General features: G+C 38.4%; 1 protein-coding gene across 1 annotated transcript; it reads right to left on the reverse strand.

Annotated features, from left to right (window-relative positions):
- Window positions 1-2,974: 2,974 nt before the first annotated feature.
- ASPA (aspartoacylase) lies at window positions 2,975-20,592 on the reverse strand. Its single transcript, XM_070392878.1, has 7 exons — window positions 20,538-20,592; window positions 18,261-18,519; window positions 14,252-14,447; window positions 11,233-11,326; window positions 9,376-9,483; window positions 4,777-4,886; window positions 2,975-3,772 (listed from the first exon to the last, which is right to left on the reverse strand). The coding sequence occupies exons 2-7, from the start codon at window positions 18,491-18,493 to the stop codon at window positions 3,575-3,577; spliced, it is 939 nt and encodes a 312-aa protein (XP_070248979.1). The 5' UTR covers window positions 18,494-18,519; window positions 20,538-20,592; the 3' UTR covers window positions 2,975-3,574.
- Between the last annotated feature and the right edge of the window lie 200 nt (window positions 20,593-20,792).

Here is a 20,792-nt window from a genome sequence, read left to right on the forward strand (position 1 = left end):
GTGTCAGTGAGCTTGTATAACACATTTAAGAATAAGTGTCATTGCCCTGGCATGTGTGGCTCAATTGGTTGGAGCATCATCCTGTGCACCAAAGGGTTGCCAGTTTGATTCCCAGTCAGGGCACATATCGAGCTGTAGGTTGGATCCCTAGTCTGGGCACATACAGGAGGTAACCAACCAATGTTTCTCTCTTGCATTGATGTCTCTCTCTCTCCCTCTCCCTTCCTCTCTCTAAAAATCAATAAAAAAAGAGTGTCATACAGGTAAAGGGAGTGCGGAGGTAGAATAAGGTTTCAAGAAGAGGAAATAATATGGGCAAAGACCCCAGAGTAGTAGGGAGCTCAGGGTAGTTGAGGATAGAGAACTCTGTGTGGCCAAATTGCTTGGAGCAAGGGGGCAAGTGACATGAAATTGGGCTGGAGAGCAGGGTAGAGGTCAGAACACAAAAGACCTGTTTGGCCTAGGTGAGGTCTTGAGATTTCATATCAAGGGTTTGGGGAAGCCACTAAAAGAAAAGTTTTGTATAGGGGGAATTATTGAATGTTAATATTTATCTGTTTTTGTATGGGGTTGCAGGCTTAAAAGAGTGTGTTTTCCTGCCTGCCATTCTTTGGGACAAAGTAACTGTCTGGAGGGTGTGGAATGGAGTGAATTTCACTTGGGAGATGGGAGAGGTCAGGAAGTGACTGAGAAAGAAAAGAAGGCAAAGAGAAGGCACAGACATGGGTGTAATAGGAAGACTTTTCAGTAGAGAAGGGATGTTAGAGCACACTCATTTATTCAACTAAACTTTATTTGGCACTTATTAGATTGCACACACCAAAAAACGACACTGGTTATATCCTTGAGATGGGATGGAAGCAGAGAGAGGAAAGGAGCAAGCCAAGAAGGCTTTATGGATGAAATGAGATTGAATTGCTTATATATCTATCTATCTATCTATCTATCTATCTATCTATCTATCTATCTATCTATCATCTATTTATTTATGTTAATCCTCACCCCAGGGCATTTTCCCATTGAGAGTGAGAGGGAGGGGGAAGGAGAGAGAGAGAGAGAGAGAGAGAGAGAGAGAGAGACAAGTGAGAGAGAGACATCAATTGGTTGCCTCCCACATGCACCCTGGGGATCGAGCCTGCACCCGAGGTACATGACTTTGACTGGGATTGAACTCAAGACCCTTCAGTCCACAGACCAACACTCTATCCACTGAGTCAAACCTGCTAGGGTGAGTTGAGTTGCATTTTCAAGGAAAAGTAAGAATTAGCTAGAGTGACGTCTGGGGGGCGGAGAGGGAGGGATGGAGAAAGGAGGAAGAAAATTCGAGGTGGAAGGACCATCTTCTGTGAAGGAAAAAGAAATAAATGACACAAAGCAGACTGGAACAGAGAGGACCTGAAGGGAGATGAGTCGAGAGATGGTGGGGGAAGGAGGGGCTGATCATAAAGGGCCTTTTGTGTTAGATATTTGAACTTGAATAATTTATTATTCTGTGCTAGGCACTGTGCTAAGTGCTTACATGCATTAGCTCACTTATTCTTCACAATGATCCTATAAGAGGGGCATTGATATTATGATTATCCCCATTTCATAAATGAGAAAACCAAGTCTGCAGACTTAGAAATAACGAAAATACACTAAAACTAAAGTGGCTAAAGCCACACAGCAATATGTAATAGATTTTTTAAAAAATCACACTTAATTAGAAACTCTGAAGACTATAAGCTTTGAGTCAGAGAAAATTAGACTTGCTAGAAATAATCAGTACAAAACTGAAACCACAGTGGTTTACACTGGACCTTGCATTTTTTGAAAAAAAATATTAAGTCCTAATTTCTTTCTTTCCTTTTAAAATCTTTATTGTTGAAAGTATTACATATGTCCCCTTTCCCCCACCATTGATCCCCTCCAGCCCACCCCCGCCCCCTGCCCCAGGCCTTCACCACCCTATTGTCTGTGTCCATGGGTAATGCATATATATATATATATATATATATATATATATATATATACACACACATACATATATATACATATATATATATATATACATACATATATATATATATGCATACAGTGAGCCTTGTAAATTTTATAAGTAACTAAATTTGATGGAAGAATAAGGTATTCTTGCTAAAATGTACACCTGGACAAAACTGACCCAGGAAAATTGGACTCAGACATAAAACACAAAGGAACATTCACAGTGGGAGAAGGAAGCTTGGTATGCACAAAAACTGATAGGTAAGTTGAAGTTTTACTAAAGAATTCAGAAGGAAGAGAGTTTATTCCAATGAAAAGGATTTTGTTAAAGTGCAAAAATAAATGTGGAAAAAATTAAAGTTTGTGCTCTATTCCATTACGTATGGAATGAAATTGGCTTAATGGAATTTGCTCTGGAAGAATGAAAATGATTATGTATATACGCTCCACATAATGTTAGTATGACTTTGGTAAATACAATTGAAACCATAAACACGGGTTCCATTGGGTCCAAATCTTAGGATAACAATGTTCTTTACTTTGCTGCTGTGACTAAGGGCAGAGAGAGGGGAGGCTCCTGGAGGGGCTGGAGAGGGAGGGAGGCAGCATTCCAGCCAGAAGATCTTTGAAAAGAAGAATCATGTAATGTGAGGGATGTGGGCACTTAGGACGAGGACAATCTCTTGAAAGAATGCATTTAAGAACCAGAGACCTGGGTCTGGGCACATTTCCACTAGTGTCCACTGTTCGCTGCTATTTCTGTCTTTACTGCCTATGCTGTGGGGACCCAAAGACTTCCTCATATGTTGGTTGCAAATGAGGGCAAGTGCGTTCTTTCAAAAGGAGAAGTGACAGCTGTGAGGAATGTGCCTCTCCCGACTTTCCCAAATTGGGAAGGAACCTTAGCTTCTCAAGAAGGAGGCTCTCAGCTCCCTGAGGTCAGCGCAGAACAAGTGGACAGGCCTGAGCAGCGAGGCTTTCTGAGGGTTACTGTCTGTGGACAAAGGGCATTCAGAGATTTTTATTTATTCATAATGTCACTTTTACAATCAGCCCTCATTTCTCATTCACATGTAATCTTCAAAAGAGCATTTAAAAATCTCTTACTGATATTACAACTAAAGTTCACAGGCTGGATTATCATTCATCCAACTATGGAAAATTTAAAAACTGTAAGTCTGCATTGGTTTCTAGTAGCATTATACATTACTTGAAAATATATTTAATTCTATGCTCAAGTTAATAAGTTTTTGTATATAGTATCTATTTCAACTTAAAAATTTGAATTTAAAAACTTTATTAAGAATGTTAAACAATCAAAGTATAATGTATAAAAAGCTTTACAGAAATAAGAAATACACCTCTTTGAATAAGCTATGTACACAATATGCTACCTGTAAAAGATATCCATTAATTAATTTATTCATTCATTCAAGAATTTGCCCAAATGCCCACTGTGTGCAAGGCCCCGAAGGAGGTGCTGGGGATATGAATAAGGCACATTAAATCCAGCGCAACCCTGCCCTTTGGGGGCTTACAGACTAGGGGAGCTTTTCAAGATACCGCCTAACAAGTGAACCAGAAGTGATGTCTAATGTAAAGAGGAGCGAATGCTTTTTGCCTTGAGTGTTAGTATAGTTGTCTTGGCAAAAGCTTCTTTCTTTTCATAATATGCAGCCTCATTTACAAACGTCGGGTACACAGTACAGTCTCCACCTAATGGAATTGTCTCTCCATCAAGAGTTAAAAACACAGGATCCTCAGGGCGCAGTGGTTTCCAGTCTTGATCCTCTCAGGAAACAAAATACATAAATTACATTCGGTTTCTCTCCTACTTTAAACATTTTTGTGTGAGGCTGTAGACAACTGAAACATTTAGCACTGGATTCTGTCAAAAGAGATACAAACCTCCTACACTCTGCCAAGAGCCACCCCCCTTTCACTATGCTGTTACTGATCAAACCAGACAAGCAGCAGATATTGGGGACCTGAGAGAGTCAGGAAATGGCAGAAAACATTCCAAAGAAAGAGGCTTTGATCGTTGTGCTCTAACTTACTCAGCGGTGGTCACAGGGAGGTGGCAGCAGTGTGGTGAACTGCAGAGAACATGAGCTCTGGATCTGCCACTGATAGCTCGATGGCTGTGGGAAAGATCTAACTTCTGAGCTTCTGCTTTCTTATGCTAAAATGGATATAATCATTCCTACCCACTTGGCAGGAATTTTACCTTCTTTGACAGCTCTTGTCTGACCACCCCTCCCTGCCTCATTATTCTCTTAGAGCATCTGGTTTTCTTTATTTTAACCTACACTTTAGACTTTAGTCTATTTAGACCAGTGGTTCTCAACCTTCTGGCCCTTTAAATACAGTTCCTCATGTTGTGACCCAACCATAAAATTGTTTTCGTTGCTACTTCATAACTGTAATGTTGCTACTCTTATGAATCGTAATGTAAATATCTGATATGCAGGATGGTCTTAGGCGACCCCTGTGAAAGGGTTGTTCGACCGCCAAAGGGGTTGTGACCCACAGGTTGAGAACCACTGACCTAGACTGTGACTTCCACAAGAATATACTAGTAGACCATGTTCAATGATGTATCCTACAGCCAGCACAGGATGCACTCAGTAAATATTTATCACATGAAGGTATGCACACCTTGCTTACACTGCAGTGTGTTTGAGATTACAACAAATGAGCCAACATATGTAAGATCCTTTATGAAGTATAAAACTACTCACTGGGGGCGGGGGGCTCATATTTTGAATATCTTAAAGAAACAGCAAATGTTACCTGCAGATTAGGGTGGATAATAGCAGCAATTTCTCCATTTTCATTCCTGGGATAATCAACTTTCTCCATTATTTTATAGACTTCAATAGCACAAGGGGGAAATTCTTTCCCTAAGGCAAAAACAAAATGTATAAAATGGCAACTGAAAAAAGGAAGTTCATACTTTAAGGGAAGAACAACAACCAAAAAGTGAAGACATACAGTTGCAGATTGAATGTCAAATGTCATTGGAAAAAAAAGAAAAAAAGACAGTCACAGGGAGCACACACGATGTCAGTTGAGGATGTTCATAAATAACATGAAGCCAAAAGATGTTCTCAAATTATTCCTATCAACACACGTTCACAAGTACACTGCTGGACAGCGGAAGAAAACAGCTTAAAAAGCCCGTGTGAGAGAAAGAGCCTGGGGCAGGGAGTCAGGACTCCAGGGCTCTAATCTCCTCACTGTGTAACCCCGAGCAAGAGGCTTCACTTCTGGAGACTCATGTTCTTTACCTGTCAAAGGAAGGTTTGAATCAGCGGGTCTTGGAGCTGCCGTCCAGCTCTGACATTTTATGCCTGCATATGCTCAGGAGACTTCTAGCAGGTTAGGTGACTTCAGCATCATGCTCCTTCTCTTAACTAAGTACATTAACCACCGGACAGATCTTGGGATGCAGGCAGTCTGCCACCAGTGGAGTCCAACTTCCAAAGATGTAGCAACATGAAGCAACCCAACGCCCAGAAACTTGAAAAAGGAGTAGTTTACATGCACCAGGCAATCTCTGAGCAAACAGAATGAACTTCCATCAAGTGTAGAGCCCACAGTGAGCTATGGTTGCAACTCAAAGGAAAATCTTCCTCTGCCCTTAGAGCAGAAAGTACAGCCAGGGTTGGGAGGTGGATATCCTGTGGTCACTTCTGTATCAGTTAGATGTGTCTGCTTAACACACTATCCCAAAACTTCGTGGCGTAGAACCATGATCCTTTAATTTATCTCATGATTCTGTGGATTGGTTGGGCAGCTCCTCTGGTTTAGGCAGGCTTGGCTGATTTCTAATTGGCTTCCTCATGCATTTGTGGTGAGCTGGCAGATCAGCTGGAGGTTAGGTGATCTAAGATGGCCTTACTCTCACGTCTAGCATTTGACAGGCATCGGCTGGAGCTGCAGGACTATTGGCTGGGGTGTCAGAGTCTTCTACTTCTCAGCTTCCCATTGTTCAGAAGCATAGAGCAGACTGATTCACATAATGGCAGTGCGGGGTTCCCAAGGGCAGCAAGAGAGCAAGCCCCAAGGTGCAAGTCTTTTTCAAGCCTCTTCTGTGACACAAAATAAGTCATGTGGCCAAGCCAAATTCAGGGGGTAGAGAAATTGACTCCATCTCTTGGTAGAAGGATTTAATACATCACATTGCAAGGACATGGATGCAGGGAAGGAATTAATTTGTGGCCATTTTTACAATCTATCAAACCTGTCAAGGTGAAGATGGAAACTTACCAGATGTCACCTTTTTAAGCCAGAAGGTCCATTGGGAGGAAAGGAAAAAGAGGTAGGACACAAAGGAGTATGTTTGTTGCTACTTAGAATCTCAGAGTTAGAAGGAGCCTCGAATGCCTGACTTCATCGATGCTCGGGTATTCTCCATATCTTTCTGGCCAAGTGTGGTCCATTCCACGGTTGGTCAGCTTTGTTAATTGCAAATTTCTGTCTCCAGTTAACTTGATCCCACTGATTCTATTCTTCCCTCTGAGTCACAGAGAACGTGTCTAACGGCTCTCCAATATAACACTTCTGAAGCTGTAAAATAAAATCACCCTTAAGCCTTCTTTTGGCCAGTCTCAGCATTCTGAGTTCTATCAATCACTACTCATATGTGGCAGGTCCATGAGAATATATGTGAAGGTACTTTGAAAACTGAAGTTCTATGTGCATCTGAGGGATTACTTTTATCATGGTTTTCAAACTCTTCAACATTCTCAACTTTCTCCTTGGCTAACCTCTACTTTATAGACATTCCTCCTGAAATATGGACTCAAAATTTATCCACAATTCTCCAGGTGCTGTTTATCCAAGGCAAAAAAGAGACCATCACTACCCTCATCCTGGGATTTAAAAAAACAACAACATAAAAGCAAAACTTTGTTCCTGATGTATTTAACCTAAAACATCTGGTTTAGACAATTGTTAAAGATTGTCAGGACTTTTTGGTTCCACCTTCTGAACGGATATTTTCTTGCAGGCTTCCTGCCACCTATCACTTATATAAAGGCATGTCTCATCCAAGTCACCGATAATAATGTTGAGTAGCACAGAGCCAAGGATGGAGCTCTTCTGCACATTTCCAGAGAGTTTTCTCCAGGTGGTTATGATCAGCATTCTTTGGATAATGGCGCTCTTCCCACGTTAGGTAAAAATCCACCAAGATGGATAGTCTAAATTAATAGTGGCTTAAAATGTTTGAATCACAGAATCCTTTGCTTAATAGATAGAAGAACTGCTCTGGTTAAAGGGCAGGGGTTTGGCTGTCATGGAGCTACTAGGACAACTACTAGATCCCACCCCTCTGATAGGAATCTATGGACTATGATTTGAAAACCATGTTTTTCCACTCAGGTTTCTGGCCTTCTACTCAGGGCATCACTTCTTAGCATACTAAATCCCACACTTACTATTTGAAGGTGTGACTAGGTGGTGACCTTCCCAATACGAGGCCCACTAGACCACAAAGGTGGTGACAAGCTGATTTTCAGTCTTTATGACTTTGGAGTCAAAGGATTCCCAACCACAGAAAAAAAATGCCTGTGATTGCAGTAAGGTGCACAGTCTGAACTTAAGGAATTATATTCCCCATAGACACTGAACTATTCACCAGCTTTGTCACTGTAATGACCCATTCCTCAACAACAATTTGAATTCAGCCTGTTGGAATAATTATTTACATAGGATGTCTTTTTAATTTTATTTTTATTATTATGTTAAAAAATTTAAAGTAAACTTATTCTAAAAAATAATTAATAGACTACTTGTTTTTGCTTTAGTTTTAGATTTACTGAATATATGAATAGACAGTACATAAAATTTCATATATCTACCAATTAAATTATTTCTTTTTTATATTTTTTAATTGATTTGAGAGAGGAAGGGAGAGAAAGAGAGAGATAGAAACATCAATGATGACAGAGAATCATTGATTGGTTGCCTCCTGCGCACCCCTCACTGGGCATCAAGCCCACAACCCCAGCATGTGCCCTGACCGGAAATCAAACCGTGACCTCCTGGTTCATAGGTCGACGCTTAATCACTGAGCCACATCGGCTGGTCTTATTTCTTAATTACAACACATAATTCTTCTTGGAAACAATTAAAACAAATTTAACTTGTTTTTCCTCCTCCTCCTCTCCTCAATAATCACAGTTTGGTGTGTTTTCTTTAAGGACATTCCCTGAACATTAACATAATATATGTATACATATTCTAGCAAGTGTTTATTATTATTATTTTGGGGAAATTGGTATACTGCATGTTTTGGTCTGCAACTTTCTTTCTTTAATTAACAATGTATTTTGAAGCTCCTTCCATGGTAGTGTAACTGTTTACCAACTGATGGATACTCAGGTTGTTTCTATTGTTTTGTTGGCACAAGCAATGCTATGGAAGCCACCCTTGTAGATGACATATTGGGTGTGCATGTGTTTGTGTTTTTTTGAGATGTGGAATTGCTGCATCATAGGATTTGTGCATTTTCAAAAGTGGATACTGTAAAATTATTCTTTAGCATGTCTTTCCCATCCCCCTTTCCTACACCCTTACCAACACAATATTACCAGGTTTTAATATTTTCCTCCTTTAATGGGAGAAAATGCTTTCTCATTTTAATTTGCATTTCTCTAATTACTAGTAATATTGGACGTCTGTTCATATGCTTTTTGGACATTTGTATTTCTTAGTATATTGTTGTTTTTTTAAAATGGGGTTAATAGGAAAATTAGGAGAGCTTTAATTGGTAGTGGCTCTTCTTGAATGTGTCTATTCTGGTCATTGAGGAATGGCTGAAGTGAATAAACTTTTAAAAGACACCTAATATCCTGAGCATGGCAAACTTGATGTAGGCTACAATTGCTATTTCAGTGTTTAGTGGTGAAGTTAGCATGTATGCTCATCTCATCTACCTTTTCTAATATATATATATATATATATATATATATATATATATATATACATATATATATATATATACACACACACACACATATACATACATATATATATACATATATATATGTATATATATATACATACATATATATATATATATATATATAAAATTGATTTCAGAGATGAAGGGAGAGGCAGAGAGAGATAGAAACATCAATGATGAGAGAGAATCATTGATTGGCTGCCTCCTGCACGTCCCCTACTGGGGATCGAGCCCACAAACCAGGGCATATGCCCCTGACCGGAATCGAACCTGGGACCTTTCAGTCCGCAGGCTGACGCTCTATCCATTGAGCCAAATTGGCTAGGGCCCATCTCCCTTTTCTGATATATTTACACACACACACACACACACACACACACACGCTAACCATTAAGATAACAACTCCGCCTACTACTTACCTTCATTGAAATTATGTATAAAATCAAGAGCATATTTAACCATTTTTCTCATTTGATCCAAAATATCAGCTCTCAGAACCCCTTGAGGCTGGGGACCAACTTCTATACCTAGGAACAAAATGGGAGATAGTCACATTTATGTATTAGAGTATAAAATTAAGCATTTCAATATATCAAGATATAGAATTCCAATCATGAAAAATTGGTACAAAGTTAGGCCATGTAGCATCATGAAAAATTATTTGAGACATAATGTTGGGCAAAAACTAAAGCCGAACATTTACAAGTTCTATGCAAAGTGAATGAAGTCTAGGAGAGAACATGAAAAAATCAGTTATGTTACAGTTGCAAGATCTTGGGGTTTTTTACTCTTTAAATTTCATTCAACATTGCCAAAATTAAAAAAAAATCATAATATAGTCAAAGGGATGGGCAAATATATACTGCGATATAAAAAGCTGCCAAACATATCAGTAGATATGTACTCTAGCTAAGAGCAGCATTGCCCCACAGACATCATACACCAAGATTGCTCTTTCAACCTTTGGGAATCATATGCTTTATTTGGTGTCACAGAGAAACAGGTTTTCTATCCCTTATTGTTAAGCATTAATTTGTTTCAAATAATTACCTAGACTTGGATATTTAGCTTGCTCCAACTGATCCCTTGATTATGCACCAAAAGTATCACTGATTAAGTAAGCAAAATGATTTTAAATTTGCTTACATTGTGTGACAACTTTTTTTTATTATATACTAGAGGTTTTTGCATGGCTAGGGGCCCTAGGCCTGGCAGGCAATCAGGGCTGATCGGGGCCTTCTGGCTGCTGGCTAGAGCCTTCCTTCATTCCACACCACACCCTTGTGGTCAGCACACGTCATAGCAAGCGATAGAACTCCCAGTCTCCCAGTCAAACTCCTGCAGGGACACTTTGCATATTAGCCTTTTATATATATAGATTTTTATGGATTTCATAAAGAAAGGGAGAGGGAAAGAGAGACAGAAACATCTATGATGAGAAAGACTCATTGATTGGCTACATCTGAACATCTCCCATTAGGGACTGAGCCAGCAACCCAGGCATATGCCCTTAACTGGAATCAGACCCGGGACTCTTTAGTCCACAGGGCGATGATCTATTGACTGAGCCAAACCAGCTAGGGTGACAACTTGTTTTGAAATTAAATTGCTCTTGGTGAAATTGTGACAGCCATTTTAATGATTATAGTGTAGTCTGCCAACCGTTATGCTAATAGGGCATTTAGGAAAGAGAATGGAATATAGAAAAAGAGACCGTCTGTGTGAGAGGGTTATGAGAGTGCTTGCTTGCATGCTGGAAGTTCTGAAAAGTAAAGATGAGTTCACAGCCCAGTAACTGATAGGGCGAACACGTGAATGGATAATAGCTATGGGACACTCTACTGCAAAGAAGGGGCTAAGTGGGATGTTGGGAGAAGACTTTCCATGGATCTTTTGTGTTTCTGCACATCTTACCAGCAAATCGCTGACTGCCTTGGTTCCAAATTATTTTTCAAGAACGTTTGTATAGTGAACAGTATTGAAAAACAGGGATGATGTCTTCCTTGGAGCAAAAGGCAGGCATGTTTATTGTACATTATAAAAGACTCAAGTTCTCCCAGCTTATTGTTTCCCACTTGAAATGCAGAAAGTTGCTCAGTGAAATTGAGAAAATTTTAATAGTTTGAACCTGCCCAGAGTGAGTTAGCTTACTACTTGATCATTATAAGTCACAGTGATGAGTTAAGGTAGCTATAAATATTTTTTAAAAATAATTTTCTCAGAGTTTCATGTAGGACATACTTTGTTTAGTTGTGACAATGTGAAATATGACTTACCAACAGGATACTTGGCTATAGAACGAGTGGTTGCATATTTAAGGGAAGGATGCTCAATAAGATAAATATAGCAGGGTAACGGAGCCAAAGAAGTCTGAAATGAATTGAAAACATCTTTCTCATTATGTCAAGACCATATGTTTTGTTTTCTTTGCTGCTAGAGAGTCAATAATGTCTTCAATATGTTTTACTATATCAACTAAAATTAGTAAGACAGCTTTATAAAACATACTCTAAAATCCAATATTTTCTTAAAGCTTTGAAAACATAAACTACATATAAATTGAATGATGCATAGCTTCCTGGGTAAAATGTACATTAAATTCTCAAGAACCATGATTAAAGAATATGAAATACATTTTCCTTCAGAATGGATTTGGTTATTTGTTTTTTTAAATCAGTGGTTACACTTACTGTTTAGCTTAGTATTGCTCTTAAAGAATGTTGTTTCTAACCCTGTAGTCCAGGTCTTTGAATGAGAATTCAAGACAGGTCTCTCAGTTTTTTTTTGTTTTTTTTAAAATATATTTTATTGATTTTTTACAGAGAGGAGGGGAGAGAAATAGAGAGTTAGAAACATCGATGAGAGAGAAACATCGATCAGGTGCCTCCTGCACATTTCCCATTGGGGATGTGCCCCCAACCCAGGCACATGCCCTTGACCGGAATCGAACCTGGGACCCTTCAGTCCGCAGGCCGACGCTCTATCCACTGAGCCAAACCGGCTTCGGCAGGTCTCTCAGTTTTGATAACAATATCAGCTATGCTGCCTCCATGCCTGGCAATCAAAGCATTCAGCTTTCCTTCAATGAGCAATGAAGAATAGCTACATTATGATCTCCTGCTAGAACTACGTAGTTATTGTCAAAAACTCAAAGGAAACAAAAACAATAGTTAATCTTTCCTGTCTTCCAGATATTAGGCTAAATGCTTTAAATACTTTATCTCGTTTAAGGTTTTAAACAGCCATATAAGTAAATGTTACTGAGTCGGCCTGGTGGTCAAATCCCTCTAGTATTAACTACAACAATTAAGGCTCAACTAGAACAAGACTGCGCACAAAGACCACAAGGGGGTGCACCAAGAAAGCATAAAAGATGCGGAGACAAAAAAACATGACAGAAATGGAGGATATGGAGCTAAAAATCGCAATTTTGAGGGCTTGCAATAAACTTGAGCAGAGCCTCACGAAAACTAATGAGACCCTCGATGCTACGATAAAGAAATTAGGAAGTAAGCATACACGGACTGAAATAAAGAATATTATACCCAATAGCAGACCAGAGGAGCACAAGAATCAAACCAAAGATTTGAAATTCGAAGAAGCAAAAAACACCCAACTGGAAAAGGAAAATGAAAAAAGAATCCGAAAGTGTGAAGATAGTGTAAGGAGCCTCTGGGACAGCTTCAAGCGGACTAATATCAGAATTATAGGAGTGCCAGAAGATGAGAGACAGCAAGATATTGAAAACCTATTTGAAGAAATAATGGCAGAAAACTTCCCCCACCTGGTGAAAGAAATGGACTTACAGGTCCAAGAAGCGCAGAGAACCCCAAACAAAAGGAATCCAAAGAGGACCACACCAAGACACATCATCATTAAAATGCCAAGAGCAAAAGACAAAGAGAGAATCTTAAAAGCAGCAAGAGAAAAAAAGTCAGTTACCTACAAGGGAGTACCCATACGACTGTCAGCTGATTTCTCAACAGAAACTATGCAGGCCAGAAGGGAGTGGCAAGAAATATTCAAAGTGATGAATACCAAGAACCTACAACCAAGATTACTTTATCCAGCAAAGCTATCATTCAGAATTGAAGGTCAGATAAAGAGCTTCACAAATAAGGAAAAGCTAAAGGAGTTCATCACCACTAAACCGGTATTATACGAAATACTGAAAGGTATCCTTTAAGAAGAGGAAGAAGAAAAAGGTAAAGATACAAATTGTGAACAACAAACATGCATCTATCAACAAGTGAATCTAAGAATCAAGTGAATAAATAATCTGATGTACAGAATGAACTGGTGATTATAATGAATCAGGGACATAGAAAGGGAATGGACTTACTCTTCTTGGGGGGGAAAGGGGAATGGGAGATTCGGGAAGAGACTGGACAAAAATCGTGCACCTATGGATGAGGACAGTGGGTGGGGAGTGAGGGCGGAGGGTGGGGCGGGAACTGGAAGGAGGGGAGTTATGGGGGGGGGAGAGGAACAAATGTAATCTGAACAATAAAAATTTAATTAAAAAAAAAAGTAAATGTTACTATGTCAACTTTATCAAATGAGGAAAGCAATGTATCTTGTCCAAGGTTAGTGAATGAGAAAGCCAGGATTTGAACCCAGGTTCTCCTGGGTACATCGGACAAACTCTTTCCATTAAATCATACCAGCTCTCTGGAAAGAAGGAAGGACATTTATTACACAATAATAAGCATACAGATGATTATTTGTGTTTTTGCTTGGTTGTTATTTCCTACCAATTTTTCTCTAGCTACATGTACTGTATTGCTAAATTTTTCATCTTGTAGATTTCTGAGCCTTAAAATGATTAGCTATATGAAATATTGAAAGATCAGATGTGTGCTGGGGTATCTGAATCAAATGGAGAGAAGGACAGACTATATTTTTATCGTTGGTCGTCTAGAGTCAACATTAAATGACTATTTTTGGAGCTTCCTAAAACTGTAATTGAACTACTTCCACCACACAATTTTAAAGTTTGGTATTAATTTTACCAAATAGCCTATGATTTGACAGCTGTCTAGGTAAAAGATTTATAATTTTATAGATACAAGAATCTATCAATGTTTTATGATTTTATTCACTGTATTTATCATGTGACTCATTTCCTCTCCCTTTTCTCCTGCTTGTCACCACAACCTCCATTCTGGTGCTCCTCCCACTTCCCCATCTCTCTTAAATCCACCCTCCTAACACTTTTCTGTTTGTTTTATAACTATAATTGACTTAAAAGGACAGGTCTTCTGCTAACTTATAAATTAGTAACATTGACATTACCTTAATGTAATGAAACATCTGAATTAAAAAGTCATTCCTGGAATCTTCAAGAATAAGAGTGCATCCCATGTTAGAAGTAGTATTGTGAAGGTCAAAAATGATGTCATAGGAATCTTCACTGTCTTTTGGACCAAATAAATAATTTATTTCTTGAGCCCTTCTCACTTCATATGGCATATCCTCTGACAGTTTTTTGCTGTTATTAGCAAAAAGAGAAAGATTAAAAATATCTGTGGCTAATATAACACAAATATACAATAAGAACACAGTGTGTAAGGAACCAGTTGACAAACTTTAATATGAAAAACCTCTGAGGGAAGTGGAAACTTATTTGAAAACTTTACAAATGAAAAATTACAATTTTTCTTCATTTGATTCTATGTACTGTTGCATCGGCATGATTGCAAATAATATTTCATTATGTGGTTGTCAAAGGAAGGACATTTCAAACAGAATTTACCACTTGACTTCAACTTCAAACAAAATATATTCATTGATTTAATCAACTATTTCTTAGTAGTTATGTGCACTGAGATATTCTGGGCCTAGTCTAGGGGTGGGGAACTTTTTTCTGCCAAGGGCCATTTGGATATTTATAACATCATTTGCAGACCATGCAAAATTATCAACTTAAAAATTAGCCTGCTATATTTGGTTAAACATTTAGTTACTTCACCCCTAATGCCTTGGCAAGGCCAGACCAAATGATTTCCCAGGCCTTATACAGCCCACAGGCCGGATGTTTCCCATCCCTGAGATAGACAGTCAAATGGAATTGTTTTTGTCCTATAGCTAATTCCAGTGCATAAAAATAGTTAAACTTAGATAATGTTCACATTCTTTTTTTTTAAAATATATTTTATTGATTTTTTACAGAGAGGAAGGGAGAGAGATAGAGAGTTAGAAACATCGATGAGAGAGAGACAGGGGATGTGCCCGCAACCCAGGTACATGCCCTTGACTGGAATCGAACCTGGGACCTTTCAGTCCGCAGGCCGACGCTCTATCCACTGAGCCAAACCGGTTTTGGCCACATTCTTAATTGAGGTCTGGGAACCACTAGTGATCTAGGGATAAGCTTTACAGACGAGTTTGTAAACCCTGAGAAAATGCAAAACTTTTGCAGGTATATGCATTTTTTTTTTCTGGGATAAAGCTTAATAGTTTTTATTGAATTCTGAATTGAGTCTCTACCTGTCCTCGTCCCCTTTCAGCAATGGTTAGGATACATTTTTTTTCTTACTATACATGATGATGATTTAAATTTATTTTCCCGAATTAAACCAACCATTCCTGTATACTTCCATCTACGTATTTCTATTTCCTGACTATTTTTTCTACTATCTTCAAGGGACTTTGCATCTGGGTAATTCCTGCCTGGAATATAATCAAGAAGGTGGAGCAGCTGTCTTTTGTAGAAAGCAAAAACTATGAGGACAAAAGTGCATGCTAAGGATGGTGCAGTAGGAAGATGGGAAGAACCTGCGGCATTTATGATATAATTGAGCCACTGCATCTCTGGATTTATTATTTGTAAAAAAGAAAATCTTACTTGTTTAAGCCACTGTCTTTATGTTTCTATTGTATATAACCAAACATAGTTCCTAATGAATATATACAGTTGTACAGATGATGTGTTGTGGAATTGTGCACCTAAAATCTGCATAATTTGTTAACCAGTGTCACCCCAATAAATTCAATAAAAGGGAAAAAATAACAAGAAATTAATTCATGCCCTGGTTGGCATGGCTCAGTGGTTGAATGGTCAAGGGCACGTACCTGGGTTACAGGTCTGATCCCTGCCCCTGGTCAGGGGGCCTGTAGGAGGCAACCAGTTGATGTGTTTCTGTCACTTTGAGGTTTCTCTCTCTCCTCTCTCTCTCCCCCTCCCTTCCACTCTCTCTAGAAATCAATGGAAAAAATACCCTTGGGTGAGGATTAAAAAACGTTACCTCATGGAACATCTCCATTAGATCCTCCCACCCTCACCTGATTTGCTTCTAATCCTCCCACCCAGTTGCTCAGAGTCAAGGCTTGAAGTTTTATGCCTCGAGCCTGGAGGTCAGGTCCTCAAGAGGAGTTCCAGAGGAGGAAGCTGAAAGAATAGGCAGGGGAAGATCCTAAAGGGTGCATTAGCCAAACTGTTACTGAAATCTATCCTGGGTAACAGATTTGTGAAGAATTTTCTGTAGGATAGAGACATAGGATTTGTATGTTAGGATGATTCCATGGCAGGAAGGATTGGAGTAGACCAGATGCAGAAAGATTCTTCAGGAGGCTCCTCCAACTGCCCACAGAACACATAAACTAAGGTGGTGAAAATGCAGAGGAAGATAATATAATTGGGAAGACTTAGTGACCCACTAGACATGGAGGGGTGAGGAATGAGGAAGGTTCTAAGATGATTTTCTTCATTTCTTCTTTTTAAAAATATATCTTTATTGATTTCAGAGAGGAAGGGAGAGGGAAAGAGAGATAGAAACATCAATGATGAGAGAGAATCATTGATTGGCTGCCTCCTGCACGTCCCCTACTGGGGATCAAGCCCACAACCTAGGCATGTGCCCTTGACCAGAACTGAACCTGAGACCCTTCAGTCCACAGGCTAATGCTCTATCCATTAAGCCAAACCAGCTAGGGCCTAAGATGAATTTTCATAGAGGATTTGGTGGGTAATGGTGATATCACTGCGATGGAGAACACAGGAAAAGTAACTAATTTTGGAAAGGAAGGACAGGAGAAGGAAATCAATTTATGTATCTCATAAATGCCCATAACCACCCTGAGAGAGAACTGTCTAGCCTCTGAAGAGTGTTAAAATGTAAGAAGTAAAAGGCAAATTTAATTTAAAAGATGCTCTCACTGAAATGCATACTAATGAGCGGTCATAACAAGAAAACTCATCCTAGTCCATTTAAGAGTTATTGAGAAGTTAACATGTCATCTACAGGAGTTATACTTGAACAAATCCTTATAATATTAGTCAGTTAACTATTTTAAGTGAATAGATAAACTTTAATTGTATTGATATAACCTCAGTTATGAAGATAAAGCATTTTTGAAATTAAAATTTATGCTAGTAAAAATAGGATTGGATATACAAAGTATGACTGATGTCTAATTGCCCTGGAAAAAAACGATTACATAAAGTGTGGCATATTTGTACTAAAATTCGTAATCAACTTTTGATCTGAGGTGAGATTATACTTAAGTAACCCTCTAAACTCAAATGAGCATTTATTAGAAAATGAGTACATAAAGCAGTGCTGTGTTAGTTGTTCCTGGCCCCATCTTATATCTTAGCTACTCGTCTATGAACTCCGTAAGGGTAGAAACCATGTTTGCACATAGCTTTGTACTTAAACAGTACCTGGCACAGTGCCCCATGAAAAGTAGGTGTTTAATAATATTTTTAGGTAAATAAAAGAAGTGTTAAAAAGAAAATACTTAGGAACCTACATATCTACAATAGTAGCTATAATAATGTAAACAGAGGCAAAAATAACTAATTAAAACATACCTGGAGTGTTATGGTTGAATACTTTCATTAAACAAATATTAATCAAAACATAACATTTTTCTTAACTAGAACTTTATGTACTATCATAAATATAGTTGCATGAAAACATAGTAGTGAATCACTTAGAAAGCTAACAAATACATATGTACCCAAGTACAGTGACCAAACACTAATTTAATGTAGAAGACTATTAATTCTGTTAATTTAAAGATAGATTTAAAAATAAAACATTTGCTATTTATCTCAGTCTGTACAGATACATTTAAAAAGTTAGTGAAGGACAGTCTGATGCTTAAAAAGGTTTATGAAGGAGCATGTGAATGCCCAGTTTAGAGAAATGAATAATTCATAATGGAGTGTGATTAAAGTGAAAGTGATCTTATTCACAATAGCCACTATATGTATAGACACGAATAGCACACACATGTGTTTTCTCCCACATATACCACTTTTCACATACACACATGCATTCACAATATATAGTCTTACCCAAGATTTCCATGGTCAAAAACTCGATTCAGGTCACAGTCAATATATCTGGTACACTTCTTCACTGCTCTTGGGTTGGTGATAAATGGTTTTACCTCCAGTCCTGTTCTCTGAATCTCAGCGCCATTCTCTAGCCAGTGCTTAACCAGAAATACTCCTGTTAGCTCATTCCCGTGAGTTCCTCCAAAGATAGCAACCTTTTTTATGGGATCTCCAACAACATGATAAGTCATTTTATCAAGTAATTTTTATCTGATTTCTGCAATTCAGAAGAAAGAAGAGCAAAGAAAACTTACTTCCTTAAGAAAAGTGTAGAAATCTAAACCTAAATGAGACTTTTACCAAAGTGCAAAGTGCAGAGTTCTCTTGAGTGGAGTGTATTTTAATTTTCTGTTGCAAGTCTGAGCCCTGTTTATTATAGGGCACTCCCTGCTTTAGCCCTGCCCTTTACCATATTTGGATCAAAATATGCATAGATTAACTAAAGTTACAGCTATTTACTTTAACTTCTAACTCCCTCAAATGGTTGGTAGATCTAAGTGCAGTGATAAATTAGTATCTCATAATAAGACAAAAATTGTGTTTTCTCTTCAGCTAGAATGCCATCTAATGGTGCTTTCATGACCATTTGTAGTTATAAAAAGTTTATACTTTTCTAAATATAAAAATATAATATGCATACTATTATTCAATATTTATAATTTCTACTTTTATTTAAAAAGATTTCTTCTCTGAAATGAGTTTAGGTACACCTCATCTGAGAGCATTTGAATCTTAGCTCTATAAACAGTTTCAAAGGCCGGTCCTCAGAGACCTCCTCTGGAACTGCATCCTTTCTTTCAGAATTCTTTTATACTGTCAGACACACAAGAACCAAATCAATGACCACCGGGACTTAAAAAGCTACTTTGAAACATGCCTTTAATTTATTTCTCATAAAGTTTTTGGTAATTCTGTGTCAATTTCTTTAGGAATCTTTCTTTCTTTTTTGGCTCAATGCTCACTTTTTTTTTTTGGCTCAATGCTCAAGAAAAAGTAACTGTTAGTAATTTTCAAGTCTTCGTCATGCCTGAAAATGTCTTGGGGCGTGCTACATGCACTAGCCAGATTGTATGAGTTTATGTAGACACAGTCAGCCCAATTTCCTGGCAGCAGAGGCTCTCCACTGGACTGTGTTACTCAAGAGGGGGTCTTATTAGGGCAGACTAGCCAGAACACGAAGATGGCTACATTCCTTTGGAGATATGGTTCTGAACCAAATCTGATTTGATTTCCTGCTCAACCATCCAGAAAGTCAAATGTGATCAAGTACTGGAAACACTGTGTGTACTAGTGATGCCAGGCTGTTTGCTAGGGGTGCAACAAGAGGAATCCATCACTGCAGAGCAGTTTAATCTGTCATGTTTTTCTGAATATGTTATGTCAGTTTATTCACGTATCCACTTTTAAAATAGGATGTGGTAGGTACTGACACCCCATTACAGGGGTAAAGGAAAGATAGCTTAAGCAACTTGATTAAGGTTCCTCAGCTGCCAGGAGAAAACCAGGCCTGGGACCCAGGATTTCTGATTTTAAGTTCAAGTTCAGTGTTTTTCCCCGAACAATAGGGTGCTTCCTGTTAATTTTGGCCTTCCCCAAAATTTTGCTCCTTTGGAATTCACGTAAACAGTCACTCCAGTGTGCCTCAGAAACAAACAAGCATACAAACAAAATACATAACAGAAATATAAAATGTGAAAACTTCAAAACATTTATTCAACCAATTCCTATGTGCTTTCTTTAAAAGATTATAACGTAGAGATAGTGAAAGCAAAACAGTGAAACCTAAATTTACATATTAAAATGACTGTCCTACCCTAACTAAAAGCCCCCGTAGCTTTTGATTTTCTACCCACGTCACTGTACATTTGCACACTTCAGTGTGGAGAGGCTGAAAACGAGCATAAGTACAAACAGATGGCAGTCGTATTGTGTAGCTACTTTGGTTTTAAGAGCAGTAACTATGGTGAATTATTAACACTTGCTTATATTTCGTTTGGGCTTCTGACGATTTGGGGTTAGTTGTGTCCTTTGCCCTAGTCTTTCTGGAAGAGCTGCTGCAGTTACTTACTCATGGCTGGCACAGATGACTCGTATTTGGAGACTTGTTTCATGGAATTTTAACAGGTCAGCACTTTGAAGCCCATTTAACATTCATCAGTAAAGTTTCCCTTACATACAAAATGAGTAACTTTTTTTGATAGTTAATAAATTCCTGTAAATCTGTCCCATCCTTACCTTGTTTATTGTTAGAGTCTGTCTTCTGTGGAAAGCTTTATTAGAGAAAAGGAGAGCATTTCCTTAGAGCCAGAGCAAGCGGCTTTTCATACTCTTATACCCAGTTAACTTCCGAAAGATTTTAACTCCCTGTTTCCCAAAGCACACTAAATTTTAGAGCCCCCATAAACCACTTAAAGAAATTAGTCTAGCCCTAGCCGGTTTGGCTCAGTGTATAGAGAGTGTCAGCCTGCAGACTGAAGGGTCCCGGGTTCG

Source organism: Myotis yumanensis, unplaced genomic scaffold, assembly GCF_028538775.1.
Source record: "Myotis yumanensis isolate MYYU_CA2020_CCGP unplaced genomic scaffold, mMyoYum1.0.hap1 SCAF_16, whole genome shotgun sequence".
NCBI classification, from domain to species: Eukaryota; Metazoa; Chordata; class Mammalia; order Chiroptera; family Vespertilionidae; genus Myotis; species Myotis yumanensis.